A 27907-nucleotide genomic window follows, 5' to 3' on the forward strand; every position below is an offset into this window, starting at 1 on the left:
TTTAGCATCCCGGGAATAACAGTTAATGGCAAAAAACACTTTTAGCTCTTTTTAAAAATTGTTTTGTATTAATAGCACGTGCTTTGACGTCGACAAAAAAAAGGTAAACCGCATGGAAATTGGTTGAGAAATGAGGAAGTTATGATTTATTTTCAACTTACTGTACATGCCTTTTGACAGGAACGTTGCCCCCACCAACTTGGCCGTCACGTAGGCACGTTGCTTAACCAGCCTGTTTACAAGCGCGTAAACTAATCTAAATTTCTACTAATATCTGTGACACAAGAGAGCGAGAGAACTACATTTCCCAGGCGGGATGATGCTGCTCGTCCCCGCCCACTCCGGTTCGTTGGCTGGCTCTCGCCCCGGGATGCGTGGATGATGTGTGGATGTGGGGTCAGTGTGTATTTACGTTGGAAGGTTCACAACAAAGGAGAGCCTGTCATTCAAATCCGAGCCTCCACTCACACACAACTGGATATTCTCCTCCTTACTCCTCACCGACCCACCTCGAAGCTCCACCTGGACATTTTTTCCCCACCTTTCTTCATGAAGCGAGAATTATGACATTTGTACCCCCCTTCTCCTTCTTTTTCTTCTTCTTCACGTGCCGGTGAGCTAGCTTGCTAAATTGGCGGCGGCGGCGGAGCTCAGCCCGGCGGCAGCCAGTCAGCTAGCGGCGCCGGAGACGCTGGGAATAAAGCCGTCATTGAACCCACGGTGAGTCCTTCACACGCTCCCCACTCTCGGCTTAGCGCTTGTAAGCTGGTTTAGGCTCCTTTCGAACCAGCTAAACAGTCGTTATAGTGCCCAACGGAGAAAGGGCTAGCTTGTTTAGTGCTGATGGTTGCTGTGAGTTATGACTTGGGGGGGTCTCATCTTTCTTTGTGCTCGTTTCTGCTCGTTTATGTGTGTCAATATTTATAAGTTAGATTTATGCCGTGTTTATTACTTTTCATCACCTTTCCATTGTGCATGCTCACCAGCAGTCCAGGCTGCAGTGGCAACAACATTGCCTGATAAGGAAAACAGCAAGAAGAAAAGCTGTGTGTGTGTGTGTGTGTGCGCGTGTGTGTGTGTGCGTGTGTGTGTGCGCGCGCGCGTACTGTTTAAATAAATAAAGAAAATGCTGTCTAAAAAGCTGAATGCATGGGGTGTCAAACTTGTTTTCATTACAGGCAGGGGTGGCAAACGTACTCTCACACTCTGTACCTAAGGACAGGTAGAAGTACAGATACTTAAAAAAATATATATTGGAAAAGCACATCCAGCTCACAGTTCTGAGGTGGTGGGGTTGAATCCGGGCTCTGGTCTTCCCATGCGGAGTAATTAGGGGTGCAACTCACAATTACTTTAATAATAATAATTCATTTAATAATTGTGTGTGTTTTTTTTTTTCCCCCCATTCAATTCACAAACATAAATTGATTGTGATTCGTGTTCCGGTAAATAGGCAAAAATGTTGATTGTTGTTTTAAAAGCAGATGTTTCCAAATGTGTTATTTTGATGAAACATTAAGATAATCAATCTGCTTTCATGGAGGACTACAACAATCGGAGGATATTTAGAGGCTGAAATTCAGACGATTTGTACAATTGTAAGTTAAACAAGGTCAAAATAGCGGTCGAGCAATTAGATGAATGAATAGTAGTCGATATACTTGTCGTAGAGCTTGCATGTTTGGCGGAGAGGGTCATTAGCTGGCTCGGCGTTCACGTGGCACGATGCAGACGACTGGGACTTAAACACGTATTCATTTTGGAGCTCCACGGCGGAGATGCGGGGTTCACCCTGGACTGTTCGCCACCCAATCGCAAGGCACAAATGGACAAACAAGCATTCACACTGACATTCATGCCGAATATAGAGTCTTCAATAAATCTGGCATCCGTTTTGGGGGAATGTGGGAGGAAGCTGCGTCCTTGCGAGCACGGGTTTTCTACGGGTACGCCGAATTCCTCTCACATTCCAAACAAACACGTTAAAATGTTAGCTTCATTGAAGACTAAAATTGTCCTGAGCTTGAGTGCGAACGGTTGTATGCCCGTGATCTGGCCCGCGGGCCTCGAGTTTGACACCGCAATGACTTCCCCCTCGCTCGGCCTCGACCATCGCCACATCATCCCCGCTTCCCTCCGGCGTGCCCCGTTTGAAAATAGGCGATTGTAAGTTTGGCTGCAGATTGGGATCACGCGCGCTTGCCGGTTGGAGAAGAGTAAACTTCCCATCTGTTGCAACTCCCCTCGGGGCGCTATTGCGAGGGGAGAATCAGGACATTCTGCAGGCTGCTACGTAGGGAAATAGTAGTTGGAATTATGGGAACATGTGTGGGTCGAAGCGGAACAGCTAATTTTGCGGCACCTTCCGACCGCAATGGCAGACAGCATTGCTTCTTTATTGGTTTTCGGGCCTCCTTTCGGATTGCATGTAAACGTGACGCACCGGTTGTCGGTGGATATACGTCACACTCGCGTTGTTTTGCACCGGAGAGTCTGAGTCTGAGTCACTTGATTTTAAGTATCCGAGCCCTGATCCGATACCTCGGTAATGCCTTCAGAAGAAGGAAAATATGTACATTTTCGCCAGGATACACGCGTTGGCAGTTTTTGAGTAGGCTAAAGCCACAAAAGAGACAAATAAGAAAAGAGGATAGGAGTGGAATGCACGCTTTTTTTAAGTGCCACTCAAGAGGCATGAATTTCATCGCATCTTCATTTTTGCCAGGATACTGCAGTCATTTGGGTTTTTGTGTATGGTAAAGCCACAAAAGGTGATTTATTGACTGAAATTATACAGTAGTAAAAGCAGTAATAATAATGAAAAGCTGACACTGTGATGATCGGGTGAATTCCCCTGCAGGAGTACAAATTAGTGGCTGATTACCTATTTGTTTCTTCATTTTTTTTGAGTGCATCCTGTCATGATTAACACACGCGCTGGATTTTGTGTAAATCAGATTCTGGCGGCAGACATTAAAATTGCCCCTAAAAGGTGGTTATTATTTTTTGTCATTTTATTTTTTTGTCAGGATACACTTGTTGGCAGATTTTGTAGAGTTTCTGAGTGTGTTAAAGCCCTCAAAAAGGCAATTCAAGTGTCTTTTATTGCCAGCGTGTCCTGCAGTGTAGCAGCGGACGTTTGACAAAGTACGACGTTAGCGTCTCAGTTTCAGCGAGGAAACCCGAGCTGATGGTGTCAGAGGGGAGCAGGCAGATACTTTGATGTCTTAATGGAGGCTTGAACACGCACACGCACACAGACACACAGACGCACACACGCCGTCCCAGTCTCAGCGGGATCCTGCGTTACTGTCGTCCATGAATGGATGAAGGTCATGCAGGAATGTTGAATGCAGTTAGGGTTAGCACACATGACACAACGTGTCCATCCATAGAGAGAGGGTGTGACGCGAGTCTTAAGTTGAAATACATTGTGCGATTTGAGCTAATTAAAAGCCGACTCACTTTGGAATCGGGACTGATTCCAGTGTATGGTTGAAACAAACCGAAAAGATTAGTTTCAAAAAAGCAACCACTGTGAAATCATAGAGGGCAAAAGAGGGAACTTCAAATTCTTCTTGTTTTTATTCGGCAATGGAGGATTTTAATGACAATTATTCTAGATAGTCCATCATTATAAAATCCCCCAAATTGACACAGCAGTTGCGCTATTTAGCGAAATAAAATGCTTCTCGCAGCAGCTGTGATTTGCATTTGTTGTCTAAAATACAAAAACATGGCTTTGCAGAAGACATTTTTTTTTTGGTCACAAAACCTAAGACGTGTGAAAATCAGAACACACACGTCTTTATGTTGAAGCAAGCCTGTTTGGGCTCTTATTTGGAGTATCCTTTGCTTTGTGCCCAACTCCAGACATCACATCACATTTAGGGAGGTCATTCTTAATTCTTAGTGGCACTGAAAAGACGTGGTATCGGGGTACATTTTTAGTACGGGACATCGTGCAAACCTAGATTCTATGTGTTTAATTTGCCTCTTTAAGCTGCAATGACACACATCCCAATTTTGGAGCTGGAGAGGGGGAAGATCGGATACAATTGTGTATCCGATCCAGATGTAAATATGTCGAAATGAGCTGAAATTTGAATCTTTTGACTCATATTTATGTCTTGATGTCAAACCCAAAGTTGTCATGGAATGGCAAAAATAAATAATACTTAAAGTATCATGCATACAGCTTGCTGTTTACTAATTCATTTACCACGTGGGAACAGGGCAGTGGGAATAAACAAACTCTGACGTCTGAAAGCGCGCTGAAATTTCGATTTGATTGCTTTTTTTGTAAAAACAGACAGATGGGCCAGACCATGCATCGATGAGGGGAAATTCTACATTGTAAGAATATTTTATTATTTACAATTAATCAATGAGCTAATCATTTAAAGAGAGAAGTGATGAAAAAGAAATACAAAAATGAATACATACATTTTAAGTAACCAATTTTAGTCATTAACAAAACAATTAAGTTAATTCAGCAAACGTATGAGGACTCTCTTGATAGGGGTTGCATCTACAACAACCAAAGACTTTTGTGAATCTGCACTCATTCATGTTCAATTTTATGAAACAACAACATATTGGTAGCAGCTGTCTGGTAAACAGCCTGAAAGTGAACGGAAGCAGATTACATCTGGCCGAGAAAGTGGGTCAGACGGTGGGCACGTTTTGGCGGCCTGATTTCGACATTTCAAAAAAAAAAAAATGGAGGTGTTTTTCCATCCTTTTCATTTCCTGTAATCGATGCCCATCCTAAAGTGGTGCTTCTAAATTTGACTGCCATTCAGAATTTGACCAAAATATTCGGTGTACTAATTCAACATGCTACAAATCCAGCATCACCCTGCGCATGGTTACTTGCTGACAAAGCTAAACGACACTATTTTTTTTTTTTTTTTGTGGCCTTTTATTGTGGTCAGCCTAAAGCACAACTGTGCAGTCATCGTGCTGTCTAATCGGCATCTTGATATGCCACACCTGCCAAGTGGATAAAATATCTCGACAAATGCTCACAAACACAAATTTAGACAGATTTGTTTGAGAGAAATTGGCCTTTTTTGTGTGCATAGAATACAAGTCAGATCTTTGAGTTTGGTGTTTTATATTTTGGTAGAGCTTGTCTGTCGAATCCTGCTATATTCATGTCAATGCACACGTTAAAAAACACTAACTTGAACTTCCAGTAAATCCCCCCCCCCCCTTACATTTTCCAAATTGACTCCCAACACGTTTGACAACATGTTCTCGACGGTTACGGTGATAAAATGGAAATTCCTTCGCTTTACCTTTTGGTGATTTTTGGGCACGTCGCGTCGCTTGAGTCGTACACGTCGGACAGCTCAACTGCACTTTGTTCACGCGGGAAAAGAGGCCGCCCGAAGGCAGGGAACATTTCCAGTATCCAGCCTGCTTGCACAAGGCATTGTTATGAACACACACGACATGTTGTCACACACTGACCTCAATAAGAAATACAAACAGACACACACACAGTTATGATGTCGCAAGACTGCGTGTTGACGTGACTGTGTGTGAGTTTATTCCGCTGTGTGTTTGTGTGTGTGCTTGTGTTGCTGCTTTGGATCCTGTTACTGTTTGTTGTCGTGCTGTCAGCTTGAATCATTGATGAGGCTGGAACTGGAACGTCTCTCCTCCCATTCCACGTGTCGACCTCCCCCCACCTCACGGAACGTCGCCCGAGGCCGCCTGCACGCCTCCACGCCTCCGTTTGAATAAATACAGGTGCGTCTCAATAAATTCGAATTAGGAAAATTCATGTATTTCTGTAGTTCAACTCCAAAACACATATTATGTAGATTCGCAACACAAACTATTTTAGGATTTATTGTATTATGATAATTTGCAGCTAAAAAGAACCCACATTTTACCATGTCAAAAAAAGGGAAGGGTATTGAAAACCGAAAATTGCTGAGGACCGGTTCCAGAGTTAACGATTCCATGGAATCGTTCGATGAATTCCCAAGCGATTCTTTTATCGAGACTTTTTAGAATAATGACCTCATTGTGCACGTTACGCAGCTAGCGCCAAGTGTAGACCAGCTGACATTCTTAGGATTCTAAGCCTGTATTAATCGGAATGAATAGACTACATCACTCTAACCATTCCGAGTAAGGGTCTTCGATTGCTACCAAAAGCAGCATTCATTTAATGACTAAAAACAACACGAATTGAATACTAAAATACTCAAATAATAATACGAAAATTGACACCCCTTTAAACTATTAAAATAAGTCATGTAATTGCATATGACAATTTAAAATGTTGGTCCCGATTTGAGCAAGAATCATGGAAGCTGACGCAAACGATTTGCTTTTGCAGGCCGCATAAACTGATGTGGCGGCCCAGATGTGGCAGCTGGGCCTTGAGTTAGACACCTGTGACTTAGACTATTTGTAAAATATTGTACTGCGTTTCCTAAAATAGTGGCCTGAAAGATGCCATGCTCCGATTAACCGTCGAGTTCACTTGAATAAATAAATGTCTCTACTCTTGACCCGGCAAAAATATTTGCGACCCTTCCCCCCCATTGGGCCAGTTACAAACGAGCCCTTTGAAGTCTGCCTAGCAACATGTAGCCAGACAAATATGACTCCAGAGTCCTGTTTCCAGAGTCTTCAGGAAGGTCAGGGCTGAACTTGGGAAATCTTGTATTCGCTTGGACATGGCTCGTAGAGCTGTCATTTTGGCATGCAGCCTGCACACAACCACTTCAAGTTTGTGTTGATGAGTCAATTTCATTCTCAGCGGGAATTTGGCGCCAAAGGCTCCGACTCCGTATCTGCTTGTTTAAGCGCAGTTGGGGGTAAGTGGCATCGATGGTGCCGTCATCTTCTGGGGGTGGAAAAAAACGGTCTACGGATGTATTTCGCATGCTTTTGAAGTGAAATGAGTCATTTAAAATAAAAGAAAGTCTGAAATCAGTCAGACAGGTGTGGTCGGTCTTGGCCTTGCAAAACTCGGTGGTCTCGCCTGCGCTCACATGTGTTTTCAACCGCATTCACATTCCACACCCTGTTCTTAATGCTCAAGTCCTCCTCCTGACCCGCGTCGCACATTTCGTTCCTGGCTGTTTAGAGCCGACGAGCATTGTTGTGGCAACGCTCGTTCAAAAAGTTAGTGAAGTCCATTGGGAGTGAAGTCAAGTCTCGGGAAAGACAAAGTTCAGCCTGTGAGTCTCTTTCACACCGCAATCAAGCAAAAGTGCCACATCACAAGATGTAAGACTGCATCCTGCATGCAATTCCAGAGTTAGCAGCAGTTTCCATATGAATTGTACACAAAATGAAAAGGGAGACGATAGTGCCTGAGAAGTCCTGTTACATGACTTTAAGATAGGGTTTTAACTGACTACTACTAGTAATGATCAATAGCAGTTGAAGTCGATTAATGGCCAATGGCGTTTTGGCCTTAACAACACTGAAAGCGGTGGTCGATCAATAACGATTTAATTGGGAAAACGAGCGGTTAATGTCGACCTGACTTGGCCGTTCGTAACGATGCCCCCAAAACATGCAACTACTGTTTCGCTCAACCTGTCATCCCGCACCTGCAAATCACACGTGCGCATATATATATATATATATATAAAAAACATCAAAAATGTATTAAATATAGGAGTGGTCCTCCAGGGAGCATTGAGTGTGAAAAGAGTGTGTCCTGTGTGGGAGTGGGCAGGGAATTGGGGCTTCCTGTGTGCATGCTATCACTTTAGCCCATCTGGCTCCAAGTATTTCCTGGGAATGTTTCAGCGTCCATGGACAAAAGTATTGGGACTTGCACACATACTTCTAAATGAGTTACACGCCTATTTTTGAAAGTACTTATAAACATGTGCCTTTCATGCAGAAGCCAGCAAAGGCGGGTTAGGAGAAGCTAGGAAATTGGCGGGCGGACTTCTCACCCCCACTATACGTTGGTACCTTTCAGATAGAGCAGCGACCTGGGAAAAATATTTGTGAAAGGGGGTAATATCTGCTGTTTGTGTGTCTGTTCTGCGCAAAAGGGATCGACACGGAATGGGTGTTGAAAGCAATGCGGCAATTTTCCAACTTTGGCAGGGGTATCAGATGGTGGATAGTCAGAAGAGCGGCGTAGAGTAGGGCTGACGAATTGAGAGCCGAAACGATTCACCCAAAAAGTCGCAGCAAAATGATGGTGAGCTTGTCCAAAGTTTAGGATATTTTCACACTTAAAAAAGAAAATAAAGTGCAATATGTCTACGACAAAGCAGAACTCACTAATGTACCCCAATAGGACGTCTATGGTCTTCAACACAATTAGCTAATTGAATACAGCCTACCACCGCTACTAAGAACCTATTGTGATGCCCCCATGGATGGCCACAATGTAGTTTTTTTCAAGCCAAAACATTTCTGTCATTTCTATCAACATTTTTGTCTATACAGATAATGTGAAAATCAGTGGTTCCTCTTGAAAAATGCCCCTTTTTGTCAAAACACAATTCTTAATAAATTTACCAATCGTGTTTAGCCGTCTAACTGCATGAATGGAAGCGTTTCTGTCCGACTTCCACTAGTCCACCATAACAGCCCACCACATACATTTAGGTTCCATACTTTGTTATTCTGTATGTCCTTTCCCCAAACCGCAGCGCCTGTCCAGTATTGATAATGCAGTCTTATCTGTCTGGCCGCTGTGATTCTCGCTACATTCATTTCCCGCATTGTGGCATCGGTGGCCATTTTCCGCTGTCCTCGGGTCTTCTCTCAGACTTTTATCGTCGCCGTGTCTGGAAACCATTAGCGGGATGTTTCGCCTTTCGTTCAGAATCGTAACATCCTTCGTCGGAAGAAGTGAGGCGCCCCGCGAGCTCCATGTGTGCTTTTTAAAAATTTTATTTTAGTTATTTATTTATTTTTTTTAACAAAAAACAAAACATGAGCGTCAACAATGAGTGATTTGTCCCGAGCGCTCCGTCGTCTTGGAAGTATTAGCGCCCGTCGTCAGGGAATGAAACACTTCCTTATGATGTCGAGAAGGAAACGCGACTGTCTGGAACTGTTATTTTATTTGCCCCACTGAGCGCAAGTTATCAGACCATAAATTTCCTAATCTAATCAGCAAGCTGATAAAAAAAAAACGTGTCTTGAGTTGGTAAGCCGTTCTAGTAGCTTTTCCTTGAAGGCTCCTCGAGGCTTTAAAAGACTTAAGCGGCTTTCCAGAACAGGACACGGGCCAAAGAGGGTGCACGGAATTCCAGACTCGGACAAAAGAAGTTGTTGTTACATCGATTTGATGAAGTGGATCAGCCGACTGGTACCACTTAGCGGCTCCTTGTTGTCAAAGGAAATACTATTGCGCCAGTAGCTCTCATTTGCAAGTCAATACAAAGCACGTGAGTTGAAACAGCTCACCAGGCTCACCAGGTAGAGATTATTCATTACATGATCATACTTAATTTGATTCAATGGAACTTTTGACTGCTGTTTCACTACTACTTACTGTATTACAATACTACTTATAGTGTAGGTTCTTTTCTCGATTGAAGTCACGTGTTCCTCGGTCTCGTGTGAAAAGCATCTCAGCGGGCATCTTTTCGAGCCGACTCTTTGTTCTTGCGTGAAAGCGTGAAGATGAAACACGTGAAGATCATGTGTGAGTTCCTGCTGCTGTTTTACGTCAAAGCGTGCAGTGGTGTTCATCAAGCCGGCCAGGACGTCAAGGGAATCGTAAAAGGCGCAAAATGGCTGAAAGCCTTTTAAGTGTTTGAGGATGTGGTGAACGTCGCAAATGACCTTCAAGATCGGACAAAGATCAGAGTCTACGTTTGGTTTCTCACGTTGACCCGCTGTTGCTATCTAGCAAATAATCATGCCGATGCGTCACGTCTCAAAAAACAGCAAAGCAGATGAAATGGTATCTGTAAAAGGACTTGTATATTTTGATCTCCTAGATTCTGAATTGAGAAAAAAAAATCGTTAGCCTCATAGCAAATTTGCCCATGTCATGTTTGAACGTTTACAGAAAACAAGATTTGTAAGTGAGTTTAATTCATACAAATCAACCAGTCATTTGATGAGATAAATGAATACGGCGGCACATTGTATGAGTAGTTAGCACATACGGTTCTGAGGTTGGGGGTTCGAATCCGGGCTTCGGCCTTCCTGTGTCGAGTTTGCATGTTCTCCCCGTTCTTGTGGGTGTTTTTTGCGGGTACTCTGGTTTCCTCCCACATTTAAAAAATAACGCATGTAATGTTCATTGAAGTCAAAATTGTCTAACACTCAATTGTGCATAGGCGTGAACGTAAATGCTTGGTTTCATGCTTGTTTTTTTGTCTTTTCTGAACCAAGGAGAAGCGGCAGTAAAATAGGCCAAAATGCAGATATCAGGAGGTTAGGCAGGGCAAGAGACTAGTTCCATACTAGCTGTGCTTTAACCAAATCCAAGATTGTAGAAACAAGTTTGAAGTCGAGATTTCAACATTTCTTCAGGGGTTGCTGCTCTCATTTCCACAGGTATCTTTTTGTGCGCAGAACATGAGTCACAGTTTAAGGTGGACCACTTTCAAATTCAGTGCGCTCATTCCTTTTCTATGGGTTGATCACTATTCCTATTCATAGTAAGTATTGTTGATTTTAATTGTGTGGGTGTTTTCTGGTTGCGGTAGTAGTTTCGGGGGCGGATGCGGCGGTAAATATTGCCGGATTGCCAAAAATAGATCTGCATAAATCTAGTTTACTCTCATTTGTGCTGGCATTATTATTAACAGTTTTATGCTATCTAAGCTAGATACTTATCCTGTATCGTATAAACAATTGAAGTGGGCTACATTTTAGTTGACCTTGCATTTCTCATTTTTGTGGTTGCAGGTCGTATGAGTTTCCCTTCACTCTAGAGATAAGAATAAGGTTAAAAATAGTCAATCAAATACATACAATAATATGAAACTAGAGCGCTGTCCACATTGGCCAAGTGTCGCCTTGGCGGGTGTCGAGTGGCTTTTGTGGCTGTCATCAGTGTGCCGACCTCGCTCGCCTGCAAAGTCTCTCGGCCTTCTCTTTTGTTGGACCGCTGTGTGTGTTTATGCGTGGGCTTGTGTGTGCGTGTGTCACTAAGCAGCGAGCGAGCTGCGTGTCACGACGAGGTCAAGGGTGTGTGCGCACACAAGCGCATGCCCGCACAATACGCACTTGTATAATTACCACGCTATTTTTGCAGATTCCCATGCTCCTTCTTAAAGACTATCATCATCATCGGAGTTTAGAAGTCAGAAACTTTCTTTTAAAAATGTTATTTAAAAAAAATTAACAGTTATCATTGACAGATTTTTGTTAAAAATAAAATCTTTCCATTTGGGGAGTCCACGGTTTTTAATTTTGTTTTTGTTAAAAAAAAAAAAAAATCATTAATTTGAAATTCATTTCTGAATAATTTGATTTGTAGTCAAATGAATATGTTAAATGTACATTTAAAAGGGCTTTATAAACATGTGACCTTTTTATGATTATTTAACAAAATTGTGAAAAAAATAATTGTTTTAAAGAATACACTTAAAACAAATGAAATAAATAAATAAAATCTTTTAATTAATACATAAAATGAATTACATAGGACATGTAAGAATTTTTAAAAAATTCCTTTTTAGGTAAAAAAAAACAAAAAAAAACTTTGAACTTGAACTTCATATAATTACATGAAAACAATGGAGAAATCAAGACTTTTTATTCTTGAATTAAAAGGACGACATTTTTTTTTAATGATTTAGAAAGTTGTTGGCGGTCAGAAGGAATGCAAACCCTTCTGAGAGTAAAATTGAAAAAACATTTTAAACGACATTGGAGGCAAGAAATCACCACTGTAGCCGCATTTAAACTTTGGGGGGGAAGTCAGTCTCGACTCCAGACCAATCTAAACTTTCCACTTCCTTGCGGAAAAAACAACTTTTTTTTGTGGCTCATCTTGTGATGCAGCACAATGTTGCATTTTTAGGATGAAGATTGTTTGAAGTGAACGCGCTGAACCCCAGGGTGATTTTTCACCTCCCTCGCCGCATCGCATGTGATTGATCCATTTAGAGTTGACTCCCGCTGCTATACGCCAAACATAGAGCTTGTCAACGCACGTGCCTCTTCAGTTTGTGATGCATGCAGGGGTCTTATAAATCATAATTTGGAATTTTCCCATTGTGGGAAGAAAGTCTCTGTTTTGGCTGAATTTGAGCTATTTTGAGGCCTTTTTCCACATTTTCCTTGGAAAAAAAGAACTATGAATTCTGAATTATGGAAGAGATGAATGGCATTTCCATTCATATCAACGGGGAAAGATGACACGAATGTTTTGCGTTCTGAACCTGGTCACGGAACAAATTGAACTCCTAAGTCAAGGCACCGTTGTATTTACAGTATGAAGATGTAATTGGACCTTGGCGGAGGTCTGTGAAAACTTTGTTTGCGCCTGAGCGAGCCACTCAGGAAACCACATGGACACCTGCACTGTGTCACCGTCACGGGAAGAGGGCGTCACTTCCCGTTTCTGAGGAGCGCCTTAGAAACAAGCTGGACTCGGAGTGACGATTTTGTTGCTAACGTCCCTTCTTCCCTTGCAGGGCAAGACTGACGGACGCCTGAAGCATGAGAGGCTGGAGCTGAGGCTCAGCTGACCCTTCCCCGTCCTCCTCCTCCTCTTCCTCCTCTCCCACCCCTGTGTTCCACTTAACTCAGCACCACCCCCAACTCCCTGTCCCGCTTCCTCCTTTTCCCTATCTGCCTCGCGAGCCCCCCACCCCTCCGCTGCAGCCCAGCCAGACGTCCATCCATCAGCCGAGCCCGATGTACTCCCCCGAGCAGGAGAACATCTGCACCACTTCCATCAAAGTGCCAGTCAAGTATGGAGAGCTCATTGTGCTTGGGTAAGCAGCACCCGTTTACACCAAGCGCTACAGTGAAATTCGGTTTCCCCGGATCTCCAGGGGTCCGCAAGCCGTAGCGTAGGGGTGGTGGTTTGGAATCGGAAAAGCCTTCAAGAGCAGCTGAACTTTATTTGGGGTTAATCAGAGGCACTTTTAAATGGTGGCAGGTGTGAGCCGACTTCTGTTTGTCATGAGTTTGAATGTGATTGGTTAATTCGGAACACAACCACATCTCCAGTTGTAAGAGGGTGTGCAGACATTTGCAACCACTTTTTTTTTTTTACTTTCTCTCTCAAAAAGATTGTGTTTTTAATAGAGTTGGACAGGTTATAGGAGACATTAGTGGTGAAAAAAAGTTTGGAAAAGCGCGCCAATAAAACATACATAAACTATTTACTCTTCCCTACTTTAGCTTTGGCCCAATTAAAAGCGCAGATATGACTGATGTACCACAACATAAACAACAGGAACAAAAGGTGTTTTATCTCAAGAAAAAAAAGTCTTATTTTTTGCAATGAAAGTCGCATATTTTTGGGAATATAGTCCTATTTTTGGAGAATAAAGGTGTCTTTTCCAGTGTAATAATACAATTAATTGTTGCACCTATAGCTGACTTTAATATCATAATATAACTTATTACTAACTTTATTCTGGAAAAATCCTCCTTTTTTCTTTTTATCCTGACAAAACATCTTTGTTCTTGTAAAGATTACCATTTCTTTTTTAAGTACTACTTTATTCTCATAACATTGCAACTTTTTTTTTTCTCCATCATGGGAATTTGTTCTCATAACATTATAAAAACAAATTCTCGAAAATAGGCAACTTTAGAATTCATATGGCATTTAGGCGTGCACGTGGTGCTTATATTGAATTGGCATTCTGATTATGATGGGTCTCTGCTGTAAGGGCTCCTGAACCCAAAAAAAAAACCTGGGTTCATTTATTTTTTTTACACTTCTATCATATGACAGTTACAATCATAGGATACTATTAGGGCTCTAATGCAGCAGTGTTGCAGGCTAGTCAGAGGCATAATGACCTCCCTGACATATTATAACCAAACGCTAAGTTGTTGTAACCATGTGACAACATGTTGTGGTCCAAAGAGGAGAAAACGCAGCCATTGTCATTAGCAGCTGTTTGTTTCTACACTACACAGGAAGTGAGCACAGATGGAACTCGTCTTTCGGGAGCCTCAGCGTGAAGCCGCCCAGACGACGGCATGTCAGGAAGCGTCCTTGTTTTTGTTGTTTGACCGAGAACATGTCCAGCGGGGGTCGAAAAACGTTCCTGTGTAACCACGCTCGGTGTTTGGGAGGCGTAACCATGGCAAGAACATCGCCATGGCGACGGGGCAGGGTCGCTCGCCGGGGACGGCGCCGAGCTCAGCGGACGGTTCGAGCCCGCGTTCCCGTGGGTAGCAGCGGTGCTAGCAAACGTGATCCAAACAATAGCTGTGAGTTCAAAGGTTAAGAATGTCTCCTTATGGAGTGCAGCACATGTAAAGCTTTAAAAGCATACATACATGCTGTAAAGAGGTATTACGAGGTTTTTGTGTGTTTTATGGCAAGGTATTAAACGTTGCCGCCATGCTGCGCCCATACGCCGTGGTGGAAACTCAAATTCTTTTCAGTTAAGCGTCATTCATTTGTCTAGTTAGTCTTTTGCTTCAAATCCTTACGTTCTGTCTACACTGTAGTATCTGTGACTTTGAAAGTGTGTGGCTTTAAAAGGCTCGGTGAGTGACGTGTGCGTCAGTTTTTGGCTCCGATTAGCGCCTCGCTAGCGGTTAACTGTTAGCCATTCTGCATGTTAGTCGTGTGGGAAAACGATCCCTGGGAAGCTTCATGGCAGTAATATAATTTTTTTGTAATGTAATTATTGACATTATTCGATTAACAAATTGTGTGCGCCTAAGGTATACTGGCTTCAGCCGCTGAATTGTTTTCAAATTATTATTATTATTTTATTTTTTGTGGCAAGTCATCAAAACTGCTGCCATGCTACATGCTATGACGAAAACTGATTGTTTGTAATTTAGCATCGTCCATCTGTCTCGTATTGGTGGCACAAATTTGGTAGCAAACACACAAATTCCCAAGGACGTGTTCGTATTCCAACGACCCCTGGAAATGACCGTAAAATGGAAATGACCGTTAAATAGCCACGTCAAAACTCAAATGGTAGACTTCCTATGTCTTTTTTGAGACTTTCCTCAGCAGGCTCGGCCCCGAACAAGATTTATATATATTCTAATCTTCTCTCTACGTGAGCTCCATTCAAGATTGGCCCACTCACACATAACACACGCATGCACATACATACAAATGTGGGGTGGGGGGGGGGGGGGGGGGGGGGCACATTAGCATATACATTAAAATGTGTAGATGCAATTACTATGTTAATATGGAGTCACACATATGTAGCACAGCACAGTCCCGAGAGGCCACACTTATTTATTAAGCCGCGCACGTCGACGCGTCACTCCTTGGTGTGTTAATGTTAATTAACTCCTTTTGGACTTGAACTTAAGTGCATACTTGTTTTATCTACATGCGGGTAGCAGACTTGTGGAGTTGACCTCTTTACATGTTCTAATAACTTTCCCGTGGCGATATACAACAGTGGTCATATCAGCGAATGAGTATAATCAAGCCCAATGTGTAAATGAATCAAATACACTACTCACAAAAAGGTAGGTGAAATAAAAGGAGAAATTGAGGTACTGTATGTACTTTCAGCCATTTACTGAAGGGGTCAAACAGTCAGACGCACAAATAAAAAATGAGAACACTCTCAGGAAGCTGCTGTAACCCACAACTCACACCCAGTCGCTCACCCTGTCACCGAGACAAGCCGACTCCGAGATGGAAAAAAAAATGTTTCTTTCAAAGCTTGCATATTTTCCTGAAATTTTGGGATCAAACTCAAGATCTCACTGTCTTTAATGCTGATATGTTTTTCTGGAGCACATGATGCTACGACTGTGACAACCCTTTTAAAAACGTCCGCCTGACCTAGAACCCAAAAAAGCACTTGGTGGTAAAAAAAAAAAACAGCAAAGCAAAGTGGAAAAGCTTTGAGAGGTTAAAGAAGAGCAGCCACCCGCCTTTTACTGCTTTTTCCACTGAGGAAAATTTCCACGGTCATCGCCGTGACAACACCGGTTTCGACCAGCAAACTTTGAGTCAGCTGTGAAACCAACCAAACCTACCGACATGCGTACACGCGTGTTGTTAAATAACATACATGCTGTAATGTAGGAGGCTTGCAGGCTGGGATGAGGAGGTGAGCGGACGTAAAGGAAGCGCGCTGTGTTGGTGTTGGCGTGAAGGTGTGCGTTGCGTGATGACGATGATGAGGAGGAGGGTGCGGTGAAGGTTTTTTCCCCACTTCCAGCTGAACTTGTGGACTTAAGTCAAAACAAACCTCGGAGAAGCTGTTGAAAGGGAGTATCCAGTCCTTTGCTTACGCACGCTTCAAAAGTGCCACTCGCTGTGCCCCCCCCCCCCCCCCCCCCCCCGAGTGTGTGGTTCTTTAGATGATGTAAAGGCAAAGAAAAAAATTGCAAATGACAAAAGCCTGCTTTCATTATAGGCACACCGAAATGTGGCTCAAGGGACACAGTGGGTGACTTGTTATAGGAAAGTCAGCAGTTTGACTTCCTCCAGTGAACGTTTCTTAAGCAAAATACCAAACGTTTCACTGTTTACGTGATTTTAGGACGACTGCTGCTTTACAGTGAACCCGTTTGTCACGAGGGAGAGGTTTCAGACCCACCCTCAGTAGGTGAAGATCTGTAATATAGCAAGAAAAAAAAAACATTTAAAAAAAAAAAAAAAAAGAAAAAGTTTTACCCTCCACTCAAATCACAAAGCACTTCTTGGCTGGTTGTAAAGCTGAAATAGCTCCACGCATGACTCCGTTTACGCTCTGCCATTACGTGACATTACGCACTTACCCAGTATAAAGAAAAAATGTTTCCTACCAATTGCATGTCATTTACACAAGATCTTACTTTCCACTATCTTCCTGTTAATGATATGCATAGCCTCAACTAATTAGTGTCAAAAGTATCAATATTTTTCCTTTCAGTTCACTACTAATCTACTGTATTTGTGTTCCCCTCATCAATGAATTCATTGTGACGGATCTCAATTTTCTGTCAAGCAATCAACAGACGGCATTGCTTTTAGCGCCACCCTCCACGTGCGTACCACCGCCACCGCACCTTGAAGCCCAACAACAGGTCGTGGAAAAAGAAATGGCACACTTGGGATATTTTGGAAACCTTTAAGAGGAAAACGCAATCAAATGTGTCGTGAACTGAACCACTCTTGAGGCTTTTTTGGGTTACTCGTCTGTCCCTCCCTCATAACATTTATAATTTATTGTCTTTTGAGAGTTTTGTAAAGTTAAAGCTGCTGTTTGTGATGCATTCTATAAGCTGAGTTAGGGTCACGTGAGTACATAAAAAACAACGTGTGCGAGCGTACACACATGCTCCCAAGGAACAGAAGCACTTGTTTGTTTGTTTTGTCCCATTGTGTCGTCGTTTGTGTACGTGCAGGTACAATGGCTCTTTGCCCAGCGGCGATCGAGGCCGACGCAAAAGCCGCTTTGCGCTCTGCAAACGGCCGAAAGCCAACGGAGTCAAACCCAGCACGGTTCACGTCGCCTGCTCGCCACAGGCTGCCAAGGTGACACACAAACACACACACACAGTGTGTAATTAACCTTGACACTATCTTTTGTGGTTGGAGTTTTTAGATGTGTACACCCGCACCGCACCGGGAGCTGTTCCTATTATTTTGTCCATCATCTTGAGCGGCTCAAGATATTAGAAACAAATCTCAGTATGATGCAGTTTTACAACACAAAACAATTATTATATATATATTAATAATACAGGTATAGTCGTATCATTTGGATTTGTTGGGAGGGGACAAATACAGCCGTTAACGTCACACAAAAACTCCTCTGCTTTTCTTTCTTTGTTTATTATTGAGAAAAGAAAACGATGGAGAGTTAAGAACATCTTTGTTAAGCTAGTGGTTGGTTAATTGTGGCAAACTTTTTTTACACTTGTAAAACCCTTTCCAAAATTAGATGAGGTTGTTACGTCTTCATGTTAACGCTGGTTAACTTATTTTACGCTTGTAAAACAGCTTTAAAACTGGGTGGCGACCGGATACACTCGTTACCATGGTGACGACAACAATAATGGATCGCGCCATGTGTTTGTAAGAACAAAATGGGGGAAAACATATGTTGGTGGTCACCGGTGCTCAGGACAGGAGAGGACGTTCGTTTAAGGCTCGCTTGATGTATGTTCCCGTACTTTGAATACGATACGGCTCGAAAGCAGGCAACAAAACCTTATGTAGCCTAGCAAGCTAGTGGTACCACGAACGGTTGTACGTGAATATGCCGCCGTTCTGTAGAATCATGCTCTAAGGCTTTGGTGTGAGTGAAGTAATGTAATGAAAAATAATGTCATTACAGTAAGTTAGCACCCATTCTTTCTGTCACGTTGTAGTGTTGGTTTGACCTGACTGATTAGAATACACCATCTGACTAGAGCAGTGATTTCAAACCTTTATGGAGCCAAGGAACATATTCGACAATTGAAAAATCTCACGGCACACCAACAAACAAAAATGTCACAAAAACTGGATACATTAATTTATTTACTTCCTGCCATCTAATAGAAGACCATTCATTGGTTCTGTCTGTCACTATGCCTCACTGGCATAAATAGAATAACAGAGATACATTATTTATTGTAAATATAATTTTTGGAGCAATTAAGTACACAAGTATATACAGTAAATGAACAGGTCATTAAAATCGACACATTCCTCCATCATGTTATCGGATCGGTGATCGGTTATGGTTTTTTTTTTTCAACTCGCTAATCGGTCCCAAAAATCCTAATCGTGTAAAGCCTAGTTGCTTCACCATTTCAGTTCAAACATCCATTCTCGTATCTCCAAAAACGTGCAAGTCGGGTCACTCGTATTTCAAGGCATCGCTGTACAGTGAATAAAAGTGTTAGCCTGGCGACAGGTTGCCTTGTTCCGCTATTTCCTATGGGGAAAACATTCTAAATCCAAAGAAACGGGCTATGCAACATCGTTTTGTTTTTTTTAAGCTTTGCTCTTTTCCCTGTGTACGTGTGTGTCCAAGGCTGAGTGTAAGTTTAGGAAAGCTGAAACGATAACGTTGAAATGGAACACTGGGAAATGTTTCGAGAGCCCAAAAAGGCTTGTAAAGGGATGATCTGGAGGAATGGCAGCGTTTTCCAGCATGTGACGGGTGAAACGCGGCGCGTGTTGACATGTGTGCCTAATAGACACCTACTTGCTGTGGAGACACAGCAGAAGCCAGGCTTTGAGGTCACTTTCTGTCGCGGGTGGGCCCGAGATGTTTTGGCTTCACTGTCGCCGCCGTAGAGCGACCGTGTGAACTCTCTTCACCTCCCTTTTGTCTTGACTGCCGCCGGACCCTTGCTGCTTGTTTTGGGGGGAGGTCTTCAACGTGCGTTGTCTTCCGCCCACTTTTAGGCCATCAGCAACAAAGACCAGCACAGCATCTCGTACACGCTGTCCAGAGCCCAGACGGTGGTGGTGGAGTACACACACGACAGCAATGTAGACATGTTCCAGGTACCGCACACACACACACACACACACACACACACACACACACACACGCCAGCCCTGTTGTGAACAAGCCAAAATCCATGATTAATTGACACCCATGCAAAAAGATGTGAACTTGCCTGTAATTGCCACAAGATGGCGCCAAGTGACTTTTTCTCTTATTAGACTTCGCTATGGCCTAACTAAATGAAGCTCCTCCGCTCAAGTCAACATAGTTCCTTGGCCGTGTGGCTTTAGCCTGAGCACAAAAACGGCAAATAACGGATTACAGGTACATTTATAGCGATTGGCTATATGGATGTACTTTATCACATTTATTAAACCATCAAAAGATGGATGAATTTTTTTTCACTGCGAATAAAGAATGTACCCATGTGGTATATGCATGTGAGTATTGTGATATTGTCTGTCTATATCTGTTGCAGAGAGTTCTCACGCCGCCACTATCGATGTTATGCATTACTACCTAGTCGTGCCGTTATGTCAATGCTGCTTTGAAGTCTTCTTTTATTAATGAAGCCGAATGCAACATAATTAATTATTAATCCTCCTCCGCCACAATGTTGTCAACATTGCTGAAAGTGCCTTTTAACGTCACCTTGACGATAGCGCGAAACACTTACGTGTGATTCATGTCACTGTCAGGGGCAACACAGAGGCCCCCCTCGTCATGGTTATTATGGGATGTAGTGACTGTACACTGTTGACTTGACATTCTGACTGTGTTGTTGTTTTCAGTTTTTAGTCATTTCCCAGTCTGACCCAAATGCGCCCCGGCTAAACGTCTTAATCGAGCAGAAATGACATCAAAACAAAGATGAAGGCGTCTTTGCTTTCTTTCTTCTTTCTCTCGCTTGCTCGGCCCAGAAAAAAAAATAAAAAAATAGGTCAAGCGTCTTCTCCGCCGGGGCGGCGCATGCAAATTTAATTCCAAAATGTGTTTCATATTCACGGCGATGTCAGAGGTTAAGCTGCAGGGCGGCCGACAGGAGAGCAACGCATGAAAGATAAACTGCAGACGAGGGATGGCTGGAGGGAGGGAGGGAGGGAGGGAGGGAGGGAAGGAAGGAAGGAAGGAAGGAAGGAAAGAAAGTCCAAATGATTGCCATGAAGACCAGCTATCTCTAAAGTTCTGTCGAGAGAACACAAAAAGTTCAAGTCAAATGTGTGCTATATGGACAAAAGTATTGGGACATGTTGCCATTGCAACAAAGTGGGAAGTGAAACGTGAAGGAAATGTGGAATTGTTAGATAGCAAGGTAGGTAGGAGTGATTTAGACAAGGCAAGTAGTGTAGTTCGGGTTGGTAGTTAAGTTTGGGTAGATGGGGTTGGCTAATCCAGGTAGGTAGAGTGGTTGGTAGGTAGGTTAGGTAGCTAGTTTGGTACATTAGGCTAGGTTAGAAAAGTTAGTCAGGGTAGGTTGAGTGGGTGTTAGGAATGCACCGATACAGTACAGTCATATCGGCACCGATAATGTACGTCTGTCCCAAAAAAAATGCATATAATAATTTGAATAAAATAAAACACCTTTTGCATCACAATTGCAAGACATGATGGCATTATCAAGTATGGGTACTCTGTGTCAGCGAGTACTCAAACAATTTGTACTTGTACTCGTACTCTGTCTGGAAATAGAGGTACTGTATAGGTGCATCTCTCGTGGGTGATTTAGTAGGTTAGTTTAGGTTAAGTAGGGTAGATAAAGAGAGTAGGCTACTTTTGACTCATTTCCCCCCCAAAATGGTGGCCACTACAGTAGTACTACTTTCATTAGTAGTACTGCTGACATTTTGGTCCCTGGTCCATGTTGTCCCAGGTGGGTCGTTCCACGGAGAGCCCAATAGACTTCGTGGTGACGGACACGGTGGTGGGCAGCCCGAGCAACGGCGACACCCAAACGGTTCAGAGCACCATCTCACGCTTCGCCTGCCGCATCATGTGCCAGCGCACGCCGCCTTACACCGCCCGCATCTACGCGGCCGGCTTCGACTCGTCCAAGAACATCTTCCTCGGGGTGAGGAGCCGCCGCCGCCGCCATCCGGGATCCCAAAGCTCGAGTGCGTACTTTGTTGTTTTTGTTTCAGGAGAAAGCGGCTAAGTGGAAGACGGCCGACGGGCAGATGGACGGCCTGACCACCAACGGCGTGCTGGTGATGCACCCTCGCCACGGCTTCAGCCAGGACTCCAGGCCCGGCGTGTGGCGCGAGATCTCCGTGTGCGGGAACGTCTTCACCCTGCGAGAGACGCGCTCGGCACAGCAGCGGGGGAAGATGGTGAGCAAAGTAGAAAAACACAAACTCACATGAGCTAAAAGCTTACGTCTAGTATAACCAAAAAAATCATCTTTTTTTTGTAGTCTTGTAAGCCGCATTTACACCAAAAGTTCCAGGTATTTGTTTGGCGCTACACTGACATCTAGTACACAAGGAGGATTTTCAGCTCCTGACTTGACCTTAAAACCTGAGTGAGTGCTATTAGCATTTAGCTAGCTAATTTGCATCTCTTCACTTTTGTCGCTGATGAGAGTCAAAAGTCACACCGGAAAACCGCGTCACTATGAAGTGACGCGTGGAGCCATCGCTGAGAACAGCGTGAGGTGCAAAGTAACACTGCCCCCTGGTGTACTTTGAAGAATACTACACAAGCAGTTAGCAGACAGTCGAGCTTTGCCAAACATTTCCGTCCATCCATCCATTTTTTTTTTGTTTTTTTTTTTTTGCGTGCGACGATTCTCTCGTATTTTCATATAATTTGATCAATAATGGTAAAGACACACAAAATACCCTTGTAATTTAGAATTTGTTTTATGCCGCCTTGGTTTTATATGGGTATGCTTGAAGCAGTCACGCTTAAAGTCAATTTTCTCTTTTCAAAAAGTTATTGATGATTTCAAATGTTCGGCATTCATTAATGGCAATCCTTATTGACTGCGCAAATGGTGGTGGCCCACTGAAATACACTTCTTGCATCACAGTAAAGACATACACGGCCGTCTTGGTAGGAAACGTGGACGTCGGACAATTTACGTGTGTTGCCCCTTCAAACTCTGCAGAGACAAGTGCACGATGATAACTACTCATTAAACCCATGACGCTCTTGCTTTTAGACAATCACAATCACGGTAAAGACTTGCTTATGTTTCCACTTTCACATATTCATTCATATCTCAGAAATAACAGCATTTATTTTGCCGTCTGCTGTTGTGTGAATCCAAAATGGCTCCCACATCCTGGCACTTCAGATCACAGATCCTTCTGGTGTACTTCAACAACACAATGAGGCTCGAACAGTAAAGAGACGTTAACGCTCAAGACAGCATGAGTGAAAAAGATGCAGCGTTTGTAAATGGAGCAACAAAAAGAATTTGGAAGACGCGAAGATGCATTTGTGTTTTCATGGAATATGCATATTAAGCAACAGGGGGGGGGGAACATTTATCCAAAAGTATCATTTGCATCTTCGGAAATCACGAAACTGACGTTAAAGACATTTTAGCATTCAAAGTTTGGAAAATATTACTCGAATATTTTTTTTCTTACAAGCAATGATCAACGTTTGAAGGATAACAGCTGCCAAATATTCAAATAGTCTTATCAATAAAATGAACCTTTTCCAAATGAAATTCAATAAGGTATTGATCAAATGATATGGATAAATAATGAATACTGCAAACACAGAGTGAATGGAATAAAAGTGTGTTTGCGGACGTGCAGGTGGAGGCGGAGTCTCAGGAGCTGGTGGACGGCTCCCTGATCGACCTGTGCGGCGCCACGCTGCTTTGGCGCACGGCCGAGGGTCTGTCGCGCACGCCCACCCTCAAGCACCTGGAGGCCCTGCGGCAGGAGATCAACGCGGCGCGCCCGCAGTGCCCCGTGGGCTTCAACACGCTGGCCTTCCCCTCCATGCGGCGCAAGGACACGCCGGACGAGAAGCAGCCGTGGGCGTACCTGCGCTGCGGCCACGTGCACGGCTACCACGACTGGGGCAACCGGCGCGAGGAACGCGACGGGCGGCAGCGCGAGTGCCCCATGTGCCGCGCCAAGGGGCCCTACGTGCCCCTGTGGCTGGGCTGCGAGGCCGGCTTCTACGTGGACGCCGCGCCGCCCACCCACGCCTTCGGCCCCTGCGGCCACGTCTGCTCGGAGAAGACTGCCGCCTTCTGGAGTCAGATCCCGCTGCCCCATGGCACGCACACCTTTCACGCCGCCTGCCCCTTCTGCGCCCACCAGCTGAGCGGCGAGCGCGGCTTCGTCAGACTCATCTTCCAAGGACCCCTGGACTAGAGGACGCTGCGTTTGGACGTCTTTTTTTTTTTTTACGGGGGGGGGGGGGTTGTTGTTGTTGTTGTCTCGCTCTCAGTTTTAAGTGACCTTTTTGAGTATTCCTTTTCATGACAAAGATTTCTATATTTTCCACCGAGACAAAACTGCTGGAGAGACTTTGTGATTGTGACGACGACGACAACAACAACAACAACAACAACAGTATTTATCCCAAACCAAAAGCTACAGTACGGCTTATTGTTCTTGTACTACAGGGTGTTCCCAAAAAACATTGACTCACTCTTATACTACCCAAACATTTGCCATTTGGGGCTTTTAGGTGACATTTCAGGATTGCGGCCTTATCTTAATCTATTGGGTACTCACTCGTAAAGGCTGCCGTTACCAGCAACTGATACTTAAGTAAAAAAACGAAATAGAATTTGCGCTACACTCCGGCAGAGTTTGACGCATTGCGAATGATCATGCGCGTCAGAAAGGAAGGTCTTTGTTCCCAATAAGTTGTCTTTGGGTTTGATGAATCAGTGAGTACACGAGTGGAAAAAAACTACAGTGGTGCCTTGAGATAAGTTGAATTGCGTTACATAACCCAATCATCTTTTCACCTTAAAATGAATGAAAATGCTCCTCGATCGATACCAGAAAGTGATTGATTGATTTTTTTCACATTTTAAACGGATTCATTGCCAGCCGTTTTCAAAGCAGTGTACCACATATTGCCGGCTGTCTTCGAGCATTTTAACTGATCTTTCAAGACCCACACATTATTGTGTTCTGTGACAATAGAAGCACAAAGAAAGAGTAAACTCTCATCCTTCACCAGAAGTAAAAAGTTTGTTTCTAGCTTTTTTCCATTGTTTAGTAATCAGCATTAGACGGGCTGGTTTAATCAAAAACACCGGTTTCTGACGCGAATATTTTTTGCTTACGTGACGCCTCGAGCTATAAATAAGACTGAGAAGGGGCTTTTGACGGCAAAAAAAAAAAAAAAAAAGATTTACGGATATCCAATTTAGAAACACACCGTGAGTGACACTGCTCACCGCATGGCTGGAGTTGAATGTCGTACGTCATTCACTCCATCTTTTCTCACGATTGGAACACACTTTCTAATACCTATCGCAAAACATACATTCCGTGTATACCACCCAAAAAAATACTCTGTAGGAGCGTGAGGTGCTTGGACTTGTCCGTCTTCCAACATGTTGGCATTTCTCTCCAATCTTTATCTTCTACGCAAAAGCTATGCTGACCGCAAAGCCGAAGCGATGCAACGCCGCCATCTACGGGGATCGGGTGGTCATTACAGTGATTCACAAACCTGATTTTCAGAACTCTCAAGGCACCACTGAACTCTCTGCACAACTTGCTGCTCTCTAACAAGCTGAATGCCAATCAGGTGGCGCCAATGCACTACTTTTCTATTGATGGGGCTTTGGCGACATCTTGTGGCATCTTAGGCGTTTCCCAAAGAGAGGGAAAATTCGCAGGGCAAGACAAAATTTTTTTGGGACACCCTGTACGTCTCGTTCGCGAATTTAAACTTTTCTTTTTTATTTATGGCCCTCAGTGCATCACATCGCCTCTCATGTAAAAAAAAAAAAAAAAAGACAATTTCCAATCTTTTTACTTTGCAGATTGTTGCGTGTTCTGAGGGCTTTTTTTCCCCGAGGTTTACGTCTTTCTTGTTTTCTGTGTGCGTGTTTGTCGTATTTAAAAGTTTTGTCCTGTGTTCGCTTGTCCAAGCCGTCGTCGACAAAAGCAATATACCCTTTTCTGAAAGCAAACCTCCTGAAGCATTGTGGGAAGTCCGAGTGACGCCTCCTTTTGTAACCCTTTAACGCAGCGCAGCCATGTAGCATCACACACACACACACACACACACAAACAAATCTGAGTTGAACAGATTATTGTGACCACTGTTACGAATGCCAGAGTTGTTTATTGCTTTGAAAACATTTACTGTATATCCACGAATGTACATGTACGTTCTGTCGACAAATCATTTGGACGCCCTCGCAAAAAAGTTGCGAGTCCTCCGACGAAAGTGCTGACCGCGATTTATGATCCCTTATTTTCGTCATGATCGTTCTTAACCCTTTTTTGAAAGGCTAAAACAGGCTTGAAAGCCGAACCCAAGGGTTTGAAGGCAATTTAGGGTTTCAAAAAACAAGGGTTAGGGTTTGAATTCAAGTTAGAGTCAAATTAGGGTATCAAGACAAGGTAGAGTTTCAAGTTAGGGTTTGAAGCCTGGATTAGGGTTGCAAACAAGGGAAACACTCATTTAAAACCTGAACCATTGTTTCAGTCCCTAATTTGAAACCCTAATCGATCTTGAAACTCTACTTCAAAAGTCTAACCTTACATTCAAACCCTAATCCAGTTTTGCAACCATATTTTGAAAGTCTTGAAAACTTACCTTGAAACCTAAACCTGGCTTCAAACTCTTAAACCGTAAACCGTAGCCCAGGCTTGAAACCCTCATTTCAAACCCTAACTTGAAACCTCAACCCAGACTTCAAACAATAATTTGAAACCCTAACATTGGCTTCAATTCCAAATTTGAAACCCTATAACTCATGTTTGAAGCCCTAATTTGGAACCCTAAACTTGGCTTGAAATCTAAATTTGAAACCCAAAGACAGGTTTCGAAAACTTCAAACGGTCTTTGAAAACGAACGGAAAAAAATCAGTCGTTGCTAAATGCGCCTCTTGGATTTATCGCGAGATGTGGCGACCGACGCTCCCGCATTTTGGCGCAGGCTTCCTTCACTTCCGGCTTTTTTTCTCTCACACATTTCAACTATTTCACACTTCGTCGCTGTCTAGTTAACATAAACATGTAAGGAAACAACTACAGATGTTTACTATAACAAGAACAAAAATGGAGCTACATGCTTTTTATTGTACAACGACGACCTGTCCTGTTTCTTTTTACTTTTTGGTCCACCGTGTGTCCGCCCGCAGTGATGATGTAATCAATAACCGCCAAGCAGTTTGACGTCACGTTTGAGAACTGTCATTTCTCCGACGAGTCAAGCAACTGGCGTCGTCGCGCATCAAATGTCGTCACACTCGCACCCGCGAGCTCACCTCAGGGAGCCCAAAATAGAAAATCTGTAGCACGCGCATCCCTGTTGCCATCACAACCGCGTCCAATTTTCCAAATATGGAAGAAAGGTCTCCTCACCGGTCCTGTCAATCATCATGACACGCACGTGCTCGTCCATTCGAAATGTTTTTTCTTTTGTTTTTTGAAGGTGCAAAAAAGCAAAATAATGTTTTTTCTAATAACTTTAAACAATAAATTTGAAAAAAAAAAAAGTTGTGTGATTTTTGGGCACAGACAAAATAATAATAAAAACTGGAGTACGTCAGGAAGTCACACTGCCTGTAAACAAACCCTAACCCTTAATTTGAAAATCAACATTTTAAACACCAACCCTTATTTGAATTCTTAACTTGAAACTTCTCAACACCCTACTGGAAGGCTTTAAACCCTAACCCTGTCTTGAAACCTCACCCCAGGCTTGACACCCTTACTTGAAACCCTAACCCTGCCTTGCAACCCGACTTTGAAACTAAACCTGTTTAAAAACCCTAAACCAAGCTTTAAACATAATGTGAAACACTTATCCCAGTTTGAAACCTCAACCCAAGCTTGAAACCCTCACCTTGATTTGAGACTCTTACTTTGAAACACTAAACCCTGGCTTCAAACGGAATTTGAAACCCAAATCCATGTTTGAAACTCTCCGACTTGAAACCATACTTTGAAACCCTAACCTTGTCTTAAAAACCAACATTGAAACCCTATAACCCAAACTTGACACCCTAATTTGAAACATTTATGATGGTTTGAAACCTTAGTCCTGGCTTGAAACCTCTACTTTGAAACCCTAATCCTTGGTTGAAAAGCTAATCCTATTTGTTGTAGTTACATATTTTCCATGTTGTTATGTCAAAAAATTGATAGCGCAGTCAGGTACAGAACAGTATTAATCAGTGTTATATAACATGATATTAAAAAACTCCTCAGCCATA

General features: G+C 43.2%; 1 protein-coding gene across 2 annotated transcripts; it reads left to right on the top strand.

Annotated features, from left to right (window-relative positions):
* Positions 1–372: 372 nt before the first annotated feature.
* peli1b (pellino E3 ubiquitin protein ligase 1b) lies at positions 373–26979 on the top strand. 2 transcript variants are annotated; one of them, XM_061791081.1, is made up of 8 exons: positions 373–720; positions 5632–5760; positions 12609–12911; positions 17485–17614; positions 19481–19582; positions 21397–21594; positions 21665–21853; positions 23294–26979. In XM_061791081.1, exons 3-8 carry the CDS (start codon positions 12832–12834, stop codon positions 23861–23863), a joined length of 1269 nt encoding a protein of 422 aa, XP_061647065.1. In that variant the 5' UTR covers positions 373–720; positions 5632–5760; positions 12609–12831; the 3' UTR covers positions 23864–26979. The 2 variants fall into 2 exon arrangements, with proteins under 2 accessions (XP_061647065.1, XP_061647064.1); XM_061791080.1 differs by lacking the exon at positions 5632–5760.
* Positions 26980–27907: the final 928 nt, after the last annotated feature.

The sequence above is a fragment of the Phyllopteryx taeniolatus genome, chromosome 11 (genome assembly GCF_024500385.1).
Source record: "Phyllopteryx taeniolatus isolate TA_2022b chromosome 11, UOR_Ptae_1.2, whole genome shotgun sequence".
In the NCBI taxonomy this organism is placed as follows: Eukaryota; Metazoa; Chordata; class Actinopteri; order Syngnathiformes; family Syngnathidae; genus Phyllopteryx; species Phyllopteryx taeniolatus.